This window comes from Chiloscyllium plagiosum, chromosome 15, assembly GCF_004010195.1.
Source record: "Chiloscyllium plagiosum isolate BGI_BamShark_2017 chromosome 15, ASM401019v2, whole genome shotgun sequence".
Classification (NCBI taxonomy): Eukaryota; Metazoa; Chordata; class Chondrichthyes; order Orectolobiformes; family Hemiscylliidae; genus Chiloscyllium; species Chiloscyllium plagiosum.
In genome coordinates this window covers 38,522,198-38,544,657 of record NC_057724.1, presented here as the reverse complement: position 1 = coordinate 38,544,657, position 22,460 = coordinate 38,522,198, and the positions used below count along the sequence as shown (strand labels likewise).

At 41.6% G+C, this 22,460-nt stretch overlaps 1 protein-coding gene across 1 annotated transcript in view; it reads right to left on the bottom strand.

Annotated features, from left to right (window-relative positions):
- Positions 1 to 22,460, bottom strand: part of frmpd3 (FERM and PDZ domain containing 3) — a 532,412-nt gene that overhangs the window by 60,077 nt on the left and 449,875 nt on the right. Inside the window, exon 14 of the mRNA XM_043705300.1 lies at positions 4,756 to 4,845. Coding sequence (XP_043561235.1) covers positions 4,756 to 4,845 — 90 coding nt within the window. The remainder of the gene's footprint in view (positions 1 to 4,755; positions 4,846 to 22,460) is intronic.

The window sequence follows — 22,460 nt, the reverse complement described above, 5'->3', positions numbered from 1 at the left end:
TCCCTGGAGTGTCGGAGGCTGAGGGGTGACCTTATAGAGGTTTACAAAATTATGAGGGGCATGGATAGGATAAATAGACAAAGTATTTTCCCTGGGATCGGGGAGTCCAGAACTAGAGGGCATAGGTTTAGGGTGAGAGGGGAAAGATATAAAAGAGACCTAAGGGGCAACGTTTTCACGCAGAGGGTGGTATGTGTATGGAATGAACTGCCAGAGGATGTGGTGGAGGCTGGTATAATTACAACATTTAAGAGGCATTTGGATGGATATATGAATAGGAAGGGTTTGGAAGGATATGGGCCAGGTGCTGGTAGGTGGCACTAGACTGGGTTGGGATACCTGGTCGGCATGGACGGGTTGGACTGAAGGGTCTGTTTTCATGCTGTACATCTCTATGACTCTATGACTCCATAAATGACTCCAGATGCTGGAATTTGCACTGAAAAGAAAAAATGCTGGAAATCACAGTGAATCAGGCAGCATCCGTGAAGGGACAGCGCGCTAACATTTTGATTCTAGATGACTCTTCACCATCTTTGATGAAGAGTCATCTAGAGTTGAAATATTAGCTTGCTGTCCCTCCACGGATGCTGTCAAACTGTTGTGATTTCCAGCATTTTCTGTTTCAGTCAAAAACAAACTTTGATGTTAAATTTGATTGATTTACAGCTTGACACCATCGAGGACAATGCAGCCCGTTTGATTAGCACTGCATCTGTAAACATCTACTCCCTATACCACCAATCCCTCACCACCAATGCTCAGTAGCAGCAGTGTACTATATACAAGGTGCATTGCAGAATTTACAGAAGCTGAGCACCCTGGATCATTTGAACCAGGAACATTCCTCTTCAGAATGAATGTTTTAGCACTCTACACCAGCATCCCCCACAATGATGGCATCACTGCAACAGCCTCAATACTCAACACCAACAACTGCCAATTTCCAGATGCCATCCTACAACTCATCTGCTTCACCCTTGAGCACAATGTCTTCACCTTTGACAATCAGCTCTTTATCCAAACACATGGAACAGCCATGGGGATCAAATGTGCATTCCAGTATGCCAACATTTTCATGTACAAGTTCGAGCAAGACTTCTTTGCTGCACAGGATCTCCAACTAATGTTGTACACCAGATACATTGACAACATTTTCTTCCTTCAGACTCAAGGTGAGGAATCATTGAAACGACTACATGATTATATTGACAGGTTTCATTCCACTGTTAGACTTACCATGAACTACTTCTCAGTATTAGTCTCAATCTTGGATTCACGCATTTCCATCAAGGCCAGACACCTCAGTACTTCATGCTACCACAAGCCCATGGGTAACCTCACGATGCTGCACTTCTCTAGCTTGCATCCTAAACATTTTAAAGAAGCTATCCCCAATAGAAAGGCCTGCATAAACACAGGATCTGCTCAAATGAAGAGGAACACAAAGAACATCTACAAATGCTGAAAGATGCCCTCATAAGAAAGAGATACAATGCTCAACTCATCAATCGCCAGTTTTGACATGTCACAGTGAAAATCGCAATGACGTCCTCAGAAGACAGACATGGTACATGACCAATAGAGTACCTTTCATCATCTAGTACTTCCCAGAGCAGAGTAACTATGTCATGTTCTTTGCAGCATTCAACATTTCATCAACGAAGATGAACATCTCGTCAAGGCCATTCCTATGCCTTTACCTCTCACCTTCAAACAACCACCAAACCTCAAATAGACCATCATTCACATCAAATTACCCAGCTTTCAGGACAACATCGACCACAACACCACATAACCCTGACATGGCAAGCTCTGGAAGACATGCCTGATCATCGACATTAATACTACCATCACACATGGGAACACCACCCACCATGTACATGGTGGGCGCTCGTGTGACTTGGTCAATATTGTCTACCTCATATGCTACAGGCAAAGAGGCCAGGGCATGGTATAATCAGTGAGACCATTGCAGACACCACGACAACAGATGAAAGGACATTGTGTAACAATTGCCAAGCAGGACTGTTCCAACCTTCGATCTTCAGGTAAGCGTCCTCCAAGGTGGCCTTTAAGATACACAACAATGCAGACTCACCGAGTAGAAACTGATAGCCAAGTTCTGTACCCACGAGGACAGCCTCAACTGTGATCTTGGGTTCATGATGCGTTATATGTAACCCCACCATACTGTTCTGTGTTTGTAAAAACTCTTCCTTACTGTTCTGATTTAAGACCATCACCTCGATAACTTGTTATGATATCTCTACCTCAATTAATTTGTACAGTATTGGATTACATGTTACTTTAGGTTAAACTTTTATCTCTTATACCTATCATGTTATTCCAACCATTTGGTTTGTCTCCAACACCATCTTATTTTTGTTTTTTTGTAGTTGTCTCTCAGCCTTAATTATTTGGATCATAGGTTAACCCTTCACTTGCTATTCAGCCGTTGACACATTACCGTCACCAACTGACACTTTTGATCACCTGCAGAGACCTATTATTCAGCCTGTCAACACTCCACTGCACTTCGTGGGCAGCACGGTGGCAGTGGGCGGCACGGTGGCACAGTGGTTAGCACTGCTGCCTCACAGCACCAGAGACCCGGGTTCAATTCCCGACTCAGGCGACTGACTGTGTGGAGTTTGCACATTCTCCCAGTGTCTGCGTGGGTTTCCTCCGGGTGCTCCGGTTTCCTCCCACAGTCCAAAGATGTGCATGTCAGGTGAATTGGCCATGCTAAATTGCCCGTAGTGTTAGGAAAAGGGGTAAATGTAGGGGAATGGGTGGGTTACGCTTCGGCGGGTCGGTGTGGACTTGTTGGGCCGAAGGGCCTGTTTCCACACTGTAAGTAATCTAATCTAATTTGTACTATTTTTTGACACTTAATTACCTGGAATTATTTTACAATAGTCTTTCCACCTATAAGTTTTGTGCCTGTGTGCTTCCCTCCACTTCACCTGACAAAGGAGCAGTGCTTTGAAAGTTTGTGATTTCAAATAAATTGTTGGACTATAACCTGGTGTCATGTGACTTCTGACTTTGCTTGATTATGAGAAGTGCTTCTGATCTCATATTTGCTCTATCATTAATTATTGCCTATTTTCATCTCAGTAACATTGCTCAACATCACCCTTGGCTCAGCTCATTTGCTGCTGTAATTCTCATCCATGTCTTCATTTGCTCTAGCCTCAACAGTTTCAAAGGACAGGAAGACATGATGCCTGGCCGGTCTTTCACAAACTACTCTGGACAAGGTTGACATCATCCAAAACTGTCTTGCCATTGTCTCAACTCACAGCAAATCATATTTCTCTACAACTTCTAACCAGGTGCCAATGTAGGTCACCAAGCACAAACAACATTTTTATTTGAAAATTCTCTTCATGGTTTTCAAATGTCTTCACAGCTTTGTCCCTCCATATTTATGCAATCTCCGCCTTTCCCACAACCCTCTAAGATATATACACTCCTCTATTTCTGGCTTCTTGTGCTCTCCCAAGTATATTTGCTTCACCATTGATGGCCATTCCGTCAGATGCCTAGATCCCAAAATTGTGAAATTCCCTCTGCATATCCTTTCATCCTTTGACCCCACTTTTTCCCTTTCAGCTACTTTATAAATCATACTTTTTTAACCATCTGATAAACATCCATATGTGCGCGTGTCATAACTTGTTTTAAAATGATTCTGTGAAATGCTTTCGGATTTTTATTTCATTCAAGGAGCTATAGAAATATAAATTGTTGTTATAGTTAAACAGCATTGATCACTTATCTTGCCACATTCTAAGTGTGTTCATTGCATGCTCAGGTCTGTGTTACTTCAGTCCCTTTAAAATTGTACAATTTATTTTATTTTCTCTCCCCTTAATTTTTATATCCAATGCACTGCTTCATATTTCTTTGCTTTATACTTCATTTGCCATGTATCTTTTCATTTTGCCATTCTATGTTTTTTCTGAGGATTTCTACTACCCTCCTCATTTTCATTACACTTTCAAGATTTGCTTCATTTGCAACTTGTAAATTGCACTTCCTATACACAAGTCCAGATCATTAACAAGCCAAAATAGCAATGATAATATACTACTCCCATTTTAAAAATAAACTTATCACTTAGTCGGATTTGCATCTATGTTAAAACTGGCTAGTTAATTCCATAGGCTTCAATTTTGCTAGCAAGTCTATTATGGAGTAATTTATCAAATGCTTTTGAATGTCCATATTCAAATCAACTACCATCGTCAAATATCACTTTTAAGCATGGAAGCAAACTGGACAAATGTGGCTTGGCTTTATCAAATTAGTGATCGGCTATCATTATATTTAATATGCATTTTTCCAAAATATTTAATGGTGTCTTCAAGTATCTCCATCATTGACAATGGACTGCTTGGCTTGCAGTGATTGGATATGAATCACTGTAGTATGATTTCCCCTTAATTCATTTGTATCGACAGTGTTGACAGAGTTTTAACAATGGGGAAATCACCATTGAACCTGTTCCTATTAAGAACCCAAAGTTCAGAAATACTTTCAACCGTCTGGACCCCATGAGCTCTAGAAAAGCTCCAAATGAGAACTCAGCAAAATATTTCAACAAGCCACAGGACATTCTTGATCTAGATAGCTAAGTTACAATGAAGCTAGTTCAATCAGATTGAGCTATCAAGAGCTGAACTGGAGTATATTACTTGCTGTTAGGAATGAATAATTAAGTAGATGAAATATTAGTAATGTTACCAGTACAACAGAGTTGAAGAGTCCTCCTGGATACAATGGGAGTTCATTCAGGATCCGTAAGTACTGAAGTTTGGCTTGGGTTGCAGAGATCTATATGAAACATAGGATGCATCAATTAAAGAAATTGTAACATACATCAGAAAATGTAATAATATAGAGAAACCTATGCTAAGTAATTTACAGAGTCATTTATGATGTAATGAGCTTTTCTTATCAACTCTAAAACAAATAATAAGTTTAAAAAGCTCTAAACTTTATTACAATCATTCTGCAGACCAATTTAAATTAATCCAAAACATTTTCAAGTTTGGTTTGCAAAAAGTATTCGAGGAAAATGTTTGCAAAAGCTTATTGTTCTTCATGCAGCATTGTCTTCAAATAAAATTAGATAGCAGACATATAACATTTTGAAAATTTATTTATGGATGTGCGTGTCACTGCCTAGGCCAGCATTTACTGTCCATCTTTAATCATCATGGAGAAGGCAGTAGTAAACTGTTTTCTTGAACCATTGTATTCCATATTGCACAGGTAAACCGACTTGGCTGTGAAGGAGAGTGTTCCAGGATTTTGACCCAGTGATAGTGAAACAATGACAAAATAGTTCCAAGCCAGCCTGGCATATGGCTTGGAGGAAAACTTGCAGTTGGTGGTACTGCAGCCCTTGTTCTTTTGGATAATAGGGGTTTTGGGTTTGGAAGCTACTGTCAGATTTATTGAATTTCTACTGTGCATCTTGAAGATGACACACACAACTTCCAATGTGTGTCAATGATGATGGGATTGCATATTGAAGTTGTTAGATAGGGTGTCAATCAAGCAGGTTGCTTTTCCTGAATATGTTGAGCTTCTGAGTTTTGTCGGAGCTATACTCACCTAAGCGTGTGGAAATTATTTCACCACACTCTTGACTTGTGCCTTGCAGATGGTGGACAGACTTAGAGGAGTCATAGAGTCATAAAGATGTACAACGGACCATTCGGTCCAACTCGTCCATGCCGACCAGTTATCCCAACTCCACCTGCCAGTACTCAGCCCATATCCCTCCAAACCCTTCCTATTCATATGTCATCACGTACCAGCCTCCACCAATTCCTCTGGCAGCTCATTCCATACATGTACCACCCTCTGCACGAAAAAGTTGCCCCTTAGGTCCCTTTTATATCTTTCCCCTCTCACCCTAAACCTATGTCCTGGAACAAGTCTAGTGAACCTTCATTGCATTCCATCTCATAGAGTCATAGAGATGTACAGCATGGAAGCAGAGCCTTCGGTCCAACCCGTCCATGCCGACCAGATATCTCAACTCAATCCAGTCCCACCTGCCAGCACCCGGCCCATATCCCTCCAAACCCTTCCTATTCATATACCCATCCAAATGCCTCTTAAATGTTGCACTTGTACCAGCCTTCACCACTTCCTCTGGCAGCTCATTCCATGCACATACCACCCTCTGTGTGAAAAAGTTGCCCCGTAGGTCTCTTTTATACCTTACCCCTCTCACCCTAAACCTATGCCCTCTAGTTCTGGACTCCCTGACCCCAGGGAAAACACTTTGCCAATTTACTCTATCCATGCCCCTCATAATTTTGTAAACTTCTATAAGGTCACCCCTCAGCCTCTGACACTCCAGGGAAAACAGCCCCAGCCTGTTCAGCATCTCTCTATAGCTCAAATCCTCCAACCCTGGCAACATCCTTGTAAATCTTTTCTGAACCCTTTCAAATTTCACAACATCTTTCCGATAGGAAGGAGACCAGAATTGCAAGCAATATTCCAATAGTGGCCTAATCAATGTCCTGTACAGCTGCAAGATGACCTCCCAACTCCTGTACTCAATACTCTGACCAATAAAGGAAAGCATACCAAATGCCTTCTTCACTATTCTATCTATCAGCGACTCCACTTTCAATGATCTATGAACCTGCACTCCAAGATTTCTTTGTTCAGCAACACTCCCTAGGACCTTACCATTAAGTGTATAAGTCCTGCTAAGATTTGCTTTCCCAAAATGCACCACCTCGCATTTATTTAAATTAAACTCCAGCCCATTGGCCCATCTGATCAAGATCCTGTTGTAATCTGAGGTAACCCTCTTCGCTGTCCACTATATCTCAAATTTTGGTGTTATCTGCAAACTTACTAACTATTACCTCTTATGAGATTAGATTAGCTTACTTACAGTGTGGAAACAGACCCAACAAGTCCACACCAACCCTCCGAAGAGCAATCCACCCAGACCCATTCCCCTACATTTACCCCTTCACCTAACACTACGGGCAATTTAGCCTGGCCAATTCACCTGACCTGCACATTTTTGGACAGTAGGAGGAAACTAGAGCACCCGGAGGAAACCCATGCAGACACGGGGGGAATTTGCAAACTCCACACAGACAGTTGCCTGAGGTGGGAATTGAATCCAGGTCTCTGGTGCTGTGAGGCAGCAGTGCTAACCACTGTGCCACTGTGCCACAGAAATTAGTTAAATTAGTTGATACTCTGCCCCTCAAATAACTCCTGTACACAATCCCTCTCCACAGCCAAATCTGAACTTCCGCAATAGTTTGTGGACTGTCAAACTGATACTGCTCTAAAATGCAAGAAATGGCAGAGATTAAACGGGATTAATCCAAACAGCAAAAATAATGATAAAATAGATGATAAAAGTTACAAAATGTAGGTACGGAAAAGTTTGCAAAGGTTACTGAAGGTTAGTTAAGGGTTGTATTTTAGTCGTGTCGCCCTACATCCTAATCATTTATATAAATGATAAAATGTAGTGGACCCAGCATCGATCCTTGTGGCACTCCACTGGTCACAGGCCTCCAGTCTGAAAAACAACCCTCCACCACCACCCTCTGTCTTCTACCTTTGAGCCAATTCTGTAACCAAATGGCTAGTTCTCCCTGTATCCCATGAGATCTACCTAATCTCCCATGGGGAATCTTATTGAATGCCTTACTGAACTCCATCTAGATCACGCCCACTGCTCTGCCCTCATCAATAATCTTTGTTACTTCATCAAAAAACTCAATCAAGTTTGTGAGACATTATTTCCCACGCACAAAGCCATGTTGATTCTCCCTAATCAGTCCTTGCCTTTCCAAATACATGTACATCCTGTCCCTCAGGATTCTCTCCAACAACTTGTTCACCCAGAGAGTGGTGAGTGTGTGGAAAGCTCTGCCCCAGAAGGCTATGGAGGCCAAGTCTCTGGATACTTTCAAAAAAGAGTTGGATAGAGCTCTTAAGGATAGTGGAATCAAGGATTATGGGGATAAGGCAGGAACAGGATACTGATTGAGGATGATCAGCCATGATCATAATGAATGGTGGTGCTGGCTCGAAGGGCAGAATGGCCTACTCCTGCACCTATTGTCTATTGTCTACCGACGTCAGGCTCACTGGTCTATAGTTCCCTGGCTTGTCCTTACCAATCTTCTTAAACAGTGGCACCACGTTAGCCAACCTCCAGTCTTCCGGCACCTCACCTGTGACTATCGATGATACCAATATCCCAGCAAGACGGCCAGTAATCATTTCCTTAGCTTCCCACAGAGTTCTAGGTACACCTGATCAGGTTCTGGGGATTTATCCATTTCTATGTGTTTCAAGAAATCTAGTACTTCCTCCTCTGTAATATGGACATCTTTCAAGATGTCACCATCTAATTCCCCACATTCTATATCTTCCATATCTTTTTCCACAGTAAACACTGATGCAAAATACCCACTTAGTATCTCCCCATGTCCTGCAGCTGCACACAAAGGCTGCCCTTTCAGGGAGCCTATTCTCTCCCTAGGTACTTTTTTTGTTGTTATTGTATTTATAAAATCCCTTTTGATTCTCCTTAACCTTATTTGCCAAAGCTATCTCATGTCCCCTTTTTGCCCTCCTGATCTCCCTCTTAAGTATACTCCTAATGCCTTTATATTCTCAGGCTTCACACTCAATCTCTCCTGTCTATACCTGATATATACTTCCTTCTTTTTCTTAACCACACCCTCAATTTCTTTAGTCATCCAGCATTCCCTATCAGCCTTTCCTTTCACCCTAACAGGAATATATAGTGTCTGGATTCTCGTTATCTCATTTCTGAAGGCTTCCCATTTTCTGGCCGTCGCTTTACCTGTGAACATCTGCCCCCAATCAGCTTTTAAAGTTCTTACTTAATACTGTCAAAATGGGCCTTCCTCCAATTTAGAACTTCAACTTTTAGATCTAGTCTCTCCTTATCCACCACTATTCTAAAACTAATAGAATTATGGTTGCTGGTCCCAAAGTGCTCCCCAACTGACACCTCGGGCACCTGCCCCTATGTGGAATTCCTAGCATCTGTCCTAATTTTGCAGCCATGGTACTTATATGATTGGTCCTCTTCATTTTTTGGTCAGTGGTAATCTCTAGAATGTTGACAGTGGGGGAGTTCGGTGATAGTAAAGCCTTTGAATATCATGGAGTGATGTTTTGATTCTCTTTTGTTGGAGATGCCTATTGCATGGCACTTGTTCAGTATGAATGTTACTTGCCACTTGGCAGTCCAAGCCTGGTTATTGTCTAGCCTCAGGAGCACTTGCAGCAATGCCCTGTAGCTGAGATGGTTGAACATCAATAACTTCATACCAGGTATGACTGTGGTCAGTGGAGCGTTTTCCTGAGATTCCCAGTTACTTCACAGAATCTCAGAACTGTTACAGTGCAGAAGGAGGCCGTTTCGCTTACTGTGTCTGCACTGATTCTTTGAATATGCAAGATGTCTCTGTGACATTTTCTTGTCTTTTACCATTAACCTTACACACTGTTTCTAGTCAAATAATCATGTGTCATTGTCTTCAGTGCCTTGTTTAAACCTGCCACCACTAGAATTCCAGACAGTGACATTCCAGACCCTAACTACTCACTGTGTAAAGGGATTTTTCTTACACTGCATTTGCTTCTTTTGCAAATTATTTTAAAGCTGCCTTCTCATTCTCAATCCTTTTTATGATGGGAATATTTTCTTCCTGTCCACTCAGTCCAGGCTTCTCATGATCTTGGAATCTTCTAACAAATCTATCTTAGCCTTCTCCTCTCCAAAGAATAAAAGTCCCAACTTCTTGAATCTACCTTCATAATAAATATTTTTCATCCCTGGATCCTGTTTTGTAAACCTCTTCTGCATGTTTCCCAATGTATTCACATCCTTCATGAAGTGTGGCAATAACCCAGATGCAATCTAACTAGTGTTTTATGCATATTTAACATAACCTCTTTGCTCTTGTACTCTATGCCCCTTTGAATAAAACCTAGAATACTGTATGCTTTATAAACTGCTCTGTTCATCCCCCACGTTTAATGACTTGTGTATATACACACCTATGTCTCTGCTGCTGAACACTCGCTTTAGAGTAGCACTCTTTATTTTACAGTAAAAACAGAAAGCGCTGGAGATAGCCAACAGGTCTGGCAGCATCAGTGGAGAGAGAAGCAAAGTTAGTGTTTCAACTTTGATTGACTTTTCTTTCAGCAGTTTAAAGAAGAGCCATACCAGATGTGAAATGTTAACACTGCTCCTCTATCTGTAGATGCTGTCTGACCTGCTGAGTTTCTCCCGCATTTTCTGTCTCTTTTTCAGATTTCCAGCATCTGTAATATTTTGCTTAATATTTGACCCATATTTTACATGCTCTCCTCATGTTCTTTCTTCTAAAGTGTATCACCTCACACTTTTCCGCACTGAACTTCATCTGGTACCTATCCACCCATTCCACCAACTTGAATGTCCTTTTGAAATTGCGTACTGTCATTCTCACAACTTACAATGCTCCCAAGTTTTGTATTGTTCTCAAACTTTGAAGTGTTCACCTCACCAAGGTTGAGATCATAATGTATAGGAAAAGTAAGGGTCTTATTACCAGCCAATGGAAACCCCGCTATGTATCTTCTTCAATCCTGACAAATAGGCATTAACCATTGATCTTAATTTCCTATCACTCAGCCAATTTTGTATCCATATTGTCACAATCCCTTTTATTCCATGAGTTCTAACTTTATTCACAAGTCTGTTGTGTGGCACTGTATCAAATGCCTTTTGGAAATGCATATACACCACAGAAACAGCATTAACCTCATCAACCTTTTCTGTATCACCTTCAAAAACCCCAACAAGTTAGTTAACCATGATTTTCTCTTTAGAACTCCAGTCAGGATCTCCTTAATTAACCCGCATTTGTCCATATGACTATTAATTCTAACCTGAATTATAGTTTTTAGAAATTTCTCCAGATATTAAACTGATTGTCCCATACTTGAGAGGATTATCCATACACATTTTTTGAGCATGTGTATTACATTTGAAATTCTTTTGCTGCCTGGCACTATCCCAGAGTCTTAAGAAAGACTGACAAAATATAATAATATAAAAAATCTTGGATGCTGGAAATCTGAAACAAAAATAGAAAATGCTGGAGAAACTCAGCAGATTTGGTAGCAGGTTTGTATATTGTAAAGAGAAACCGAGTTAATGTTTTAAGCCCAGTAACCATCAGAACTGAAAAAGTATTAACAATTTGTTACACAACTACCAATACTCTCTCACTTCCTTCAACATTTGTGGAACCTGGTGGTGTAATGGCAATATCACTGGACTAGTAATCCAGAGGCAAGGGCTTTGAGGAATTGGGGTCAAATTGCAATTTGGTAGCTGCAGAAACTTCAAGTCAATTAATAAAAAAAACAAGAATCTAAAGTTAATCTCAGTAATTGTCACATTGAAATTATCATTAATTGTTGTAAAAACCCATTTGGTTCACTTTTAAGAAGGAAATCTATCATCCCTTGCAAGCCACCTGCTTCAAGGGAAATTAGACCTTCAATACTGACAATTTACCCAAAATCTCCCCTAATCAATTTCAATGCTTTCCAGTGCATGAAATGTTCTCCTCTGTCATCAAGGCTGGGTATCATATGCTTCCTTGGTAAAGACAGACACAAAATGACAGTGCAATGCCTCAGTTATGTCCCCATCTCCATGTGCAAATTCCCTTTCTGGTCCCTAATCAAAACTGCACCTCTTTCTCCCATATTATTTTGTGGGATGTGGGTGTCACTGGCAAGGTTAGCATTTGTTGATCATCCCAGATTGTTCTTGAACTGGATGGCTTCATAGGTCGTTTCAGAGAGCAGTTAAGATGCAAATACTTTTTTTAAGGAGAGCATATTTTCCTCCTGAAAGGACACTAGTGATCAGGATTTTTTTTTGCAATAATTGTTAAGAGTTGTCATGGTCATCATTACTGAGAATAACTTTACATTTGAGACTTATTACTCAAATCCAGTGTCTCCACAGCATGGATGATGATGCCAACAACATTATCACCAAACCCGCAGCTGTCCTTTTATTAACCTTCTGGCTACTGAAGATTTTAGCGTTTCCTTTTCCGTGAGCTGTTGATCTCTCTTTGCTTCTGTTAGTTGTTTCCTTCCCTTCCCTTCTCAATACTTTATAGTTAGCTCGGTTTTTAATTATATTCTCCACCAGTCACCTGCCAGAAACTCACTTTTTCACCGTTGCCTTAATTTCTATCACTATTTATTTGTCCTGACTTTTCCTTTTTGAGGGAATATAACTTGACCGCACTTGAACTATCTCTGCCTTGAAGTTATCCCCTTTTTCAGTGACAGATGTTTGAATCAATCTTTGGTTCCATTCTATCTAATTCTCTTCCAGTCTTGGCCCATTGAATATATTTCTTCCATAGTCAATTATTCAGAATCTGGATTGCTCAGTGTTCTTTCCACCATTATCCAAAATCATATGATACAATGATCATTGTATACTAAGGTTCCCTGACTCATACTTTATTGACTTGGTCCAATCATCCCCAAAAACCAAAAGGAATCGCAGTGCCTCTTTTCTCATTGGACTAGACATAGACAGCTGCTTTAAATAAAAATCCCCTGTACACAATTTAGGAACATCTCTGTCCTTTGGACTACCACTTTCCCAGTCTACATATGGATAATTAAATTCCTGTTTTGCTTGGGCTCTTTGCTGCCACTTTTGGCGTAAGCAGCTCCTTTTTGCCAAGTGCAACATAAATATAGCATATAGAGCGATGTTAAAGTGGTTGGATCATGGCTTGTCTTCTAATTATAGTTTTCTGATTAAAAGTGCCCAATTTGAAGTCCTGTTTGTGATGTAAGATGCATGACTGATATACATATACATACATATATTTATAAATATATATATTATAATTATTTATCTTTGAGTTTGAATTTGAATTTGTGGGTTATGGGTTACTTGTGTATATGAAGGGGTTTAATGATTAACTTCTAAGTTTTTTTGTAGTCATGGTGATTCTTTAAAATAAACAGTAGAAGGGGGAGTCTTCCTGGAGAGAAATGGGATTTCGCTTACATTGGGAGAACTTTAGGAATGAACAAAATAAACGGCTACAGGAACATATGAACAGGAGGAGGCCATTCAGCCCCTCAATATTCTTCCAACATTCAATGAGATCATGGCTGACCTGTGGCTTAATTTCCATATATCATTTGGCCAATATTCCTTAATAACTTTGTTGAAATAAAAATATATTTATCTCAGATTTAAAATTAACAACTTATCCAATATTAACAGCATTTGTGAAAGCGAGTTCCAAACTCTGCCACTGTTCCTTTGTGGATGTATTTCTTAACATCCCACCTGAATGGTCTGGACCTAATTCTCAGATTATTGTAGTAGACACCAGTTTAGAAGATATGGGATCGATTTATCTTTGATTAGGGGGCCACCCATTGCTTAGAAGCAAAAGGGTTTTTAAAACAATAAATTATTTCAATTTGGGCAGTTTTGAAGGATTCTTGGCTGAGATTGGATGTGTAAAGCAGTGCTTCTGAGAAAGGGAAAATATAGCTTAGAATTGTTAAAAATTGGTTAACTCAGTGTAAGGAGTATTGTAAAATCCAGACCTGAAGTGTTTGGTTAAGAGCCTGAAGAAAAAAACTGAAGCTTGGTTGTATGAAGGCTCCAGGAAGAGGCTATCAGAGTCTTGAAATTGGGAATTGAAGCCACAGTTAAATTAAGCCCCATGGGGTGATAGAAAAGGGAATTCGCTCTATGAGTACTGTGAAAGAGTTCTTTTGGGATTAATGGGATTATATTTTACCATATACGTTAAAATATTTAAATGTGTATTATGTACAAATAGTTTGGTTTAGTCTATTTTAATCTTCATTTCTATTTTTATTGTTAATGCAAAATCTGTGGCATTGCCTATCTATGTTTCAGTGAGAGTCCATAATATGATGTATCAAGCCCAATACAATCTAGGATTTGACTGGACCAGTAAGAACATTAACTGGGATCATAACTTGTTGCATTAAACCTCTTTCGTCTTTACTCAATGAGTTTCCAGGCAACAAAACAGGGGCAGGAATCTTCCACAGAGAGTGTTTTGTTGCAATATTAAAAATGGAGAGATGTATCATTTCTCTCTGAGTGCCATATCTTTATGCTTTATGATTAATTGAAGCGAGTCATTTTTCCATCCCTTTAGGAAAGAACTATACTTAAACAACAGATTTTAGCACCATAAAACATCACAGAGCACTTTATAGCTGATAATGTACTTTTGATGCACTGCATTAGACAAACACAACATCTTAAAGGGGCAACACACACCCAACTACAAGCATAACACCCCTCCCCCTTTATCAATATATATATACACATAGTTGTATTTCCCTTATCTATATTTTTACTTCCAACAATTACAATTATTATACAAGCATTGTTGCTAATTTACATACATCATCAGGAACATGTACAAAAAGAAACATGAAAAAAGAAAATGACTCTTCTGTTGTTCACATTGATATAATCAGTATCTTGGGGAATGGTGATTCTAGAAGACTGTCTCCTTATCTCCGGAACCTTTTCCAGTGTAGTCATCTGGGCTTGTGTGTTTCGGAGGTACATACCACTCTGATTGGCTGGCTGTTGTTGCCCTGTGATGCTGCTGTAGTCTCCTCCCTAGGTTTGACTGACCCTGGCTCAGCGACACATGATTCAGTTGATACCACTGGTCCCATTTGGACTGGCTTGGTGTTCTGAGGAACTTCTCCATCTTTAGTGAGGTGTGACAATCAACTGGTTGGCGTGTCTCCTCCAGACCATTTCATCCCAGGTCTGCATCACATAAGACAATGGTCCTGTTTCAGCCACCATCATCCCTGGGATCAGGCCAACACAGTCTGTCCTCTGTGGAATATCTTTCATCTCATGCTTCCCACTCTTCTGACCATCTGTTCTTCTTGATTTTGCTCTACTACCTCTTGAGTTTCTTCCGGCTGCAGTAAGTCAAACATGGTTCTCAGCTGGGGGTTGAACATTAAGATGAGCCAGTGAGCACTGGCAAGTGTGTTCCTGTACATGCTGAGGAATGTGTTGAGTAGCCATTTTAATGATCCCTCCTCTTGTGAGGCCTTTAAGGCCTGCTTCAAGGTTTATACAAAGCTCTCTGCCTGACTGTTTGTTGCAGGGTGATACAGAGCTGATCTCACACGTCTGACTCCATGATTACAGAATCATAGAAACTCTACAGGATGGATCAGGCCATTTGGGCCATCAAGTCCACACTGACGTCCGGAAGAGCATCACACCAGACCCATACCCCTACCCTATCCCTGCAAATCCCATGGCTAATCTACCCAACCTGCATATCATTGGACTGCGGGACAAAACCGGAGCACCCGGAGAAAACCCACACCGACATGGTGGGTTGAGGGTGGAATCAAACCCTGGTCTCTGGTGCTGTGAGGCAGAAGTACTAACCACTGAGCCACCGTGCTGCCTTATTTTCCAGGTACTCCTCAGACTCTTGCACCACAAACGGTGGACAATTGCCATCATTAATGCCACTGATACCGACTTCCTGACCACCACCTTGGCCACTTGGAATGGCCATTCACAATCACGAGTAACATTTGTCCCCTAATGGTCCTGCAAAATTGACGTGAATTTACTGCCGTAGTGATAGAGGTGATTCCCATGGATAAAGGGGTGACAACAGTGGTGCCATCCTTACTAATGTGCAAGATACGCATGATCCTTATGAAGTCTTTAAAAAACATGCATTTCTCCCTTTTTACATGTATGCTGTGTTCCTGCAACCATTTTAGTGTCTCTTCTAGGTTTTTCAAATGCTCCTCTTTGGAGGATCTGTAACCAAAATATCATCAAGATAACACTGGACCCCTGCTGACGTGATGCCCAAAAGTAGCAGAACAGTCCTGTGTGTCACTATTGTAAGCAATGGCTGGGACCCCTTTGCAACCCCCATCTGCAAGTAGACCTATAATAGATCCAGTATTGAGGATCACATTCCCCCAACTGTTCTACTCAACAGTGCCTCAATGTGCGGAATTGGGTACTGATCCACACTCAGGGTTGGGTTGATTGTGATCTTCAAGTCACCACAAATCCTTGTAGTGCCATCTGTTTTTAAGACTGGGATGATTGGAGTGGACAATTCACTAGTGGTTACTGCTTCCAATGTTCTCAGGTTCAATAGACAATAGGTGCAGGAGTAGGCCATTCTGCCCTTCGAGCCAGCACCACCATTCATTATGATCATGGCTGATCATCCTCAATCGGTATCCTGTTCCTGCCTTATCCCCATAACCTTTGATTCCACTATCCTTAAGAGCTCTATCCAACTCTTTCTTGAAAGTATCCAGAGACTTGGCCTCCACAGCCTTCTGGGGCAGAGCATTCCATGCACCCACCACTCTCTGGGTGAAGAAGTTTCTCCTCAACTCTGTTCTAAATGTCCTACCCCTTATTTTTAAACTGTGTCCTCTGGTTCGGGACTCACCCGTCAGCGGAAACATGTTTCCTGTCTCCAGAGTGTCCAATCCTTATAAATCTTATACGTCTCAATCAGATCCCCTCTCAGCCTTCTAAACTCAAGCGTATACAAGCCCAATCGCTCCAATCTTTCAGCGTAAGATAGTCCCGCCATACTGGGAATTGACCTCGTGAACCTATGCTGCATTCCCACAATAGCCAGAATGTCTTTCCTCAAATTTGGAGACCAAAACTGCACACAATATTCCAGGTGCTGTCTCACCAGGGCCCTGTACAGCTGCAGAAGGACCTCTTTGCTTCTATACTCAACTCCTCTTGTTATGAAGGCCAGCATGCTATTAGCTTTCTTCACTGCCTGCTGAACCTGCATGCTTGCTTTTATTGACTGATATACAAGAACACCTAGATCTCGTTGTACTGCCCCTTTACCTAACTTGACTCCATTTAGGTAGTAATCTGCCTTCCTGTTCTTGCCACCAAAGTGGATAACCACACATTTATCCACATTAAACTGCAAATGCCATGCATCCGTCTACTCACCTAGCCTGTTCAGGTCACCCTGTATTCTCCTAACATCCTCCTCACATTTCACCCTGCCACCCAGCTTTGTGTCATCAGCAAATTTGCTAATATTACTTTTAATACCTTCATCTACATCATTAATGTACATTGTAAAAAGCTGCGGTCCCAGCACTGATCCCTGCGGCACACCACTGGTCACCGCCTGCCATTCTGAAAGGGAGCCGTTTATCACTACTCTTTGTTTCCTGTCAGCCAACAATTTTCAGTCCATGTCAGTATTTTGTCCCCAATACCATGTGCCCTAATTTTGCTCACTGACCTCCTATGTGGGACTTTATAAAAAGCTTTCTGAAAGTCCACGTATACTACATCCACTGGATCTCCCTTGTCCATCTTCAGAATTACATCCTCAAAAAATTCCAGAAGATTAGTCAAGCATGATTTCCCCTTCATAAATCCATGCTGACTCTGACCTATCCTGTTACTGCTATCCAGATGTGTCGTAATTTCGTCCTTTATAATTGACTCCATCATTTTTCCTACCACTGAGGTCAGACGAACTGGTCTATAATTCTCTGTTTTCTCTTTCCCTCCTTTCTTAAAAAGTGGAACAACATTAGCCACCCTCCAATCTGCAGGAACTGATCCTGAATCTATAGAACATTGGAAAATGATCACCAATGCATCCACGATTTCTAGAGCCACCTCCTTTAGTACCCTGGGATGTAGACCATGAGGTCCCAGGGACTTATCAGCCTTCAGACCTAACAGTCTCTCCAACACCATTCCCAGTCAAATGTAAATTCCCTTCAGTTTAGGTCCTTCAGCCACTATTACATCTGGGAGATTGCTTGTGTCTTCCCCAGTGAAGACAGATCTAAAGTACCAGTTCAACTCTCCTGCCATTTCTTTGTTTCCTGTCATAAATTCACCCGTTTCTGTCTTCAAGGGCCCAATTTTAGTCTTAGCCATTTTTTTTCTTTTCACATACCTAAAAAAGCCTTTACTATCCTCCTTCATATTTTTGGCCAGTTTATCTTCGTACCTTATTTTTTCTCTGCGTATTTCCTTTTTAGTTATCCTCTGTTGTTCTTTAAAAGCTTCCTAGTCCTCCATTTTCCCAATCATCTTTGCTACATTATACTTTTTCCCTTTTGTCTTTATACGGTCCTTAACTTCCCTCGTCAGCCACGGCCACCCCTGCCTCCCCTTAGGATCTTTCTTCCTTTTTGGAATGAACTGATCCTGCATCTTCTGCATTATATCCAGAAATACCTGCCATTGTTGCTCCACTGCCATCCCTGCTAGGGTATTGCACCATTGAACTTTGGCCAGTCCTCCCTCATAGCTCCATAGTTCCCTTTATTCAATTGAAATATTGTTACTTCCGATTCTACCCTCTCCCTTTCAAACTGCAGATTAAAGCTTATTGTATTGTGGTCACTACCTCCTAATGGCTCCTTTACTTTGAGGTCCCTGATCAAATCAGGTTCATTGCACAACACCAGATCCAGAAGTGCCTTCTCCCTGGTAGGCTCCAGCACCAGCTGTTCTAAGAATCCATCTCGGAGGCAGTCCACAAACTCCCTTTCTTGGGGTCAGTACCATCCTGATTCTCCCAGTCTACCTGCATGTTACAATCCCCCATAACTAGTGTAGTAATATCTTGGCGACAGGCCAATTTCAGCTCCTTATTCAACTTACACCCTACATCCAGACCACTGTTTGGGGGCCTGTAGATAACTCCCATTAGGGTCTTTCTACCCTTAGAATTTCTCAGCTCTATCCATACTGACTCTACATCCCCTGATTCTAGGTCCCCCCACGCAAGGGACTGAATATCATTCCTTACCAACAGGGTCACCCCACCCCCTCTGCCAGTCAGTCTGTCCTTACGATAGCATGTATAGCCTTGAATATTCATTTCCCAGGCCCTGCCCACTTGAAGCCATGGCTCAGTTATCCCCGCAACATCGTAACTGCCAATTTCCAAATAAGCCTCAAGCTCATCCACCTTATTTCTAATACTTCGTGTATTCACATATAATATTTTTAATTTGTTACTCCCCTCACCCTTCCTATCAATCCCTATTTCACTTGACCTTATTACATGATCCTTTTTTGAGTTTTCTGCTCCATTGATTCCGTTGTCTTTCTTGACTTCTCTTGTTCTAACTTTCCCTTTAACTTCCTTCTTAAACTTCCAGTTTGTCCCCTCCACCCGCTATTTAGTTTAAACGTAGCTGCGTTGCAGTGGCAAACCTACCTGCCAGAATGCTGGCCCCCCACCTATTAAGGTGCAACCCATCCCTCTTGTATAATTTATCCTAACTGCTAAACATACCCCAGTGATCCAAGAATTTAACTCCTTGCTTCCTGCAGCAGTTCCCCAGCCACACGTTCAAATCCAGTTCACCAGCTGTTCCAGTTCTGCCTTCCCTTTAGGCTGGATGCGTATGGTAATGCATGTGCCTTCAAACCCCTTGGATAAGCCTCCTGAAGTTTAATTTCTACTTATTTCACTTCCCCTAGATTTCCCTTGCAGGCAATCTTGCACTGGTCCACCAGCCTATTAACCAAGATCCAATTTAACTAATTTCTATAATTAGGAGCATCTGAATAATGCAGGATAGTCACCTTTCACTATGTACAGAGACTGCTTTGGTACACCAGTCTCTTAGCTGTACTTTGACCAGTACATAGCCCTTCAGTGCCCTACATAGCTAATTCTTTCATGTATGTCCATGTAAGGCTTCAATGGCCGTGCCTTTAACTTCTCTCTGTATATTGATTTGGGAATCAGAGGCACTGCTGCACTCTCATACACTTCTACCTTTACTGTCTTACTCTGTAATTTGGGAAGAACCCAGAATTGATCAGCTTCACCCAGTTCCGACAGGATGTTCAACTCAAACGCTGTTGATGCTGGGCTTTCTGCTTCTCCCACAGATCTGGGTGACTCCCAGCTGACTCCCTGGCTGATGGCATGTGCCTTATGTCTTATCCTCTGAATAGTCTCCTTTAGACAGCCTTTCTCCTGCTTGAGTCATACCCAGCAATTTCAGGAAATATGACCCACTTCTCTCCTCCTGTGGCACTGGGCTTCTCGGGTCCAACACATTGTTTCTTTGTGGCTAATCTTGCCACATTGGTGATATTCTGCGGTTGGTACTGTGCTCTACTGAGTTTCCCCTACAATAGGCACCTGGGTGTATTCGGTCAACTATGTTTTTTTGCTGGTGGCCAACTCCATCACGTAGCAATTTTGAGAGCTGCCTTGAAATCCTGGTCTCTCGTTGTTAGGAGCTTCCATTGGATGGTTTCATGTTAGAGGCCACAAACTGTCCCACAAGGCAACTCGGAGGAATCCTCTGAATTTGCAATGTTGCACCAACCTCTCTAACGTGGCCACAATTGGGCAATGGACTCTGCTTCGTGGTGTAACCATTTATCAAAATGGAAACATTCCATGATCATCTGTGGCTTTGGTGCAAAATAACTCCTTATACTTCACAAACTCCATACAGACAGTTGCCTAAGGCTGGAATTGTACCAGGGCCCTGGCACAACATTATACACTGAGTTAGTGTGCTGCTGAAAAATGTTTCCTCGATTACAAACTCAGGTCCAGATTGGTCTGGAAAACAAACCTTTTAAGTCAGATGCAAGAGTGTACTGTCACTGAATCAAGGCTGTTACATTATGTGTAAAGTTGCTGGGAAATGAGCTGTAAACACATATATTAGGGCGGCTCGGTGGCTCAGTGGTTAGTACTGCTGTCTCACAGTGCCAGGGATCCGCCTTGGGGGACTGTCTGTATGGAGTTTGCACATTCTCTCCGTGTCTGCGTGGATTTCGCCCAACAGTCCAAAGATGTGCAGATTAGATGGATTGGCCCTGCTAAATTGCCTGTAGTATCCAGGTATGTGCAGGCTAGGTGTATTAGCCAGAGTAAATGTGGGGTTACAATGGTGGGAGAGGGGAAAGGTCTGTGTGGAGTTTCCACACTCTCCCCATGCCTGCATGGGTTTCATCTTGCTTCTCCGGTTTCCTCCTACTATTCAAAGTTGTGCTGGTGAGGTGAACTGGCCATGCTAAATTGCCCATTGTATTAGGTGCATTAGTCAGGGGTAAATATAGAGTAGGGGAATGGGCCTGGGTGGGTTATTCTTCAGAGGATCGGTGTGGACTTGTTGGGCTGAAGGGCCTGTTCCCATATTGTAGGGAACCTAATCTAGATAAGTCTTAACTGCCAACATTAATTGGGAACAATTAGGAAAGACAATGATTCAGAGATACTAGTTATTAATCAGCAAATTCCTAGCGACGGGAAAGGAATGCACCATGGGGAGTCACCCCCTTGCTCTCACCTTCAACCATGAGGCTGCATGGCCGTACAGCCACTTGAAGGTTCTGTGTACACAAAGACACATTGACTTGTGGTTCTGAAGTTACTGCTGCACACAGACTTCAGAGACAGGAAAAATGTGATGAAATGTAATCATCAACCTCTGTTTCCCCCTTTCCTTTGGCTAATCTCACAACCCATTCAACCAGCAGTCTCACACCACTCCTGATCCTGCTAGCCACCTAGCCAGTAGCCACCATTCCTCTCAGATGGCACTACATGACTGACTGGTCAGCAGCTCTCTTCGGTGGGCAGAATTCCCACACCCAAGGTCTTTGATTCTGGATAAAAATGACAAAATGGCATTGAATATATTGGGGCTTCCCAAGGGAGGCAAACCTGAGCTTTCCAGTGGGTAAGAACTGCGTCACCTCAATTAAATTTTATCCATATATCTGACACTGGAACCAGGTACATATAAAAGCAGTAATCCATTTGATGGACAACTATTTTCTGCCAGACATGTTTGTAACAATGAGTGGGCTCCATCAACACACAGTATCTAAATTTAAATAGTTCTCATTAGAAATAATATATTCAAATTTTGAATTTTAGGAAAGGTGAAGTTCCATTGTATGGTTGCAGCATAGATGCTCCAGAATTATAGAGAAGTGTAAATCATTACACTAGATATTAAGTATTCTCATGAATTGGGAACGATTATCTAATCAAAATATTTGCAGGGATTTGATAAGAATTGATACATTAAAACTACTTCCTCTGGTTAGGAAAAACACATTAAGAGTGCTTAATCTGAAAGAGATAAATTAATTGGCAATGAAATCAAAATACAATCTTTCACACAAAGATATCTGTGGTTTTGGGTCAATTGACATATTCAAGATTGGGAGAAGGTGAGGATTGCTGATGCTGGAGATCAGAGTTGAAAGGTGTGGTGCTGGAAAAGCACAGGATGTCAGG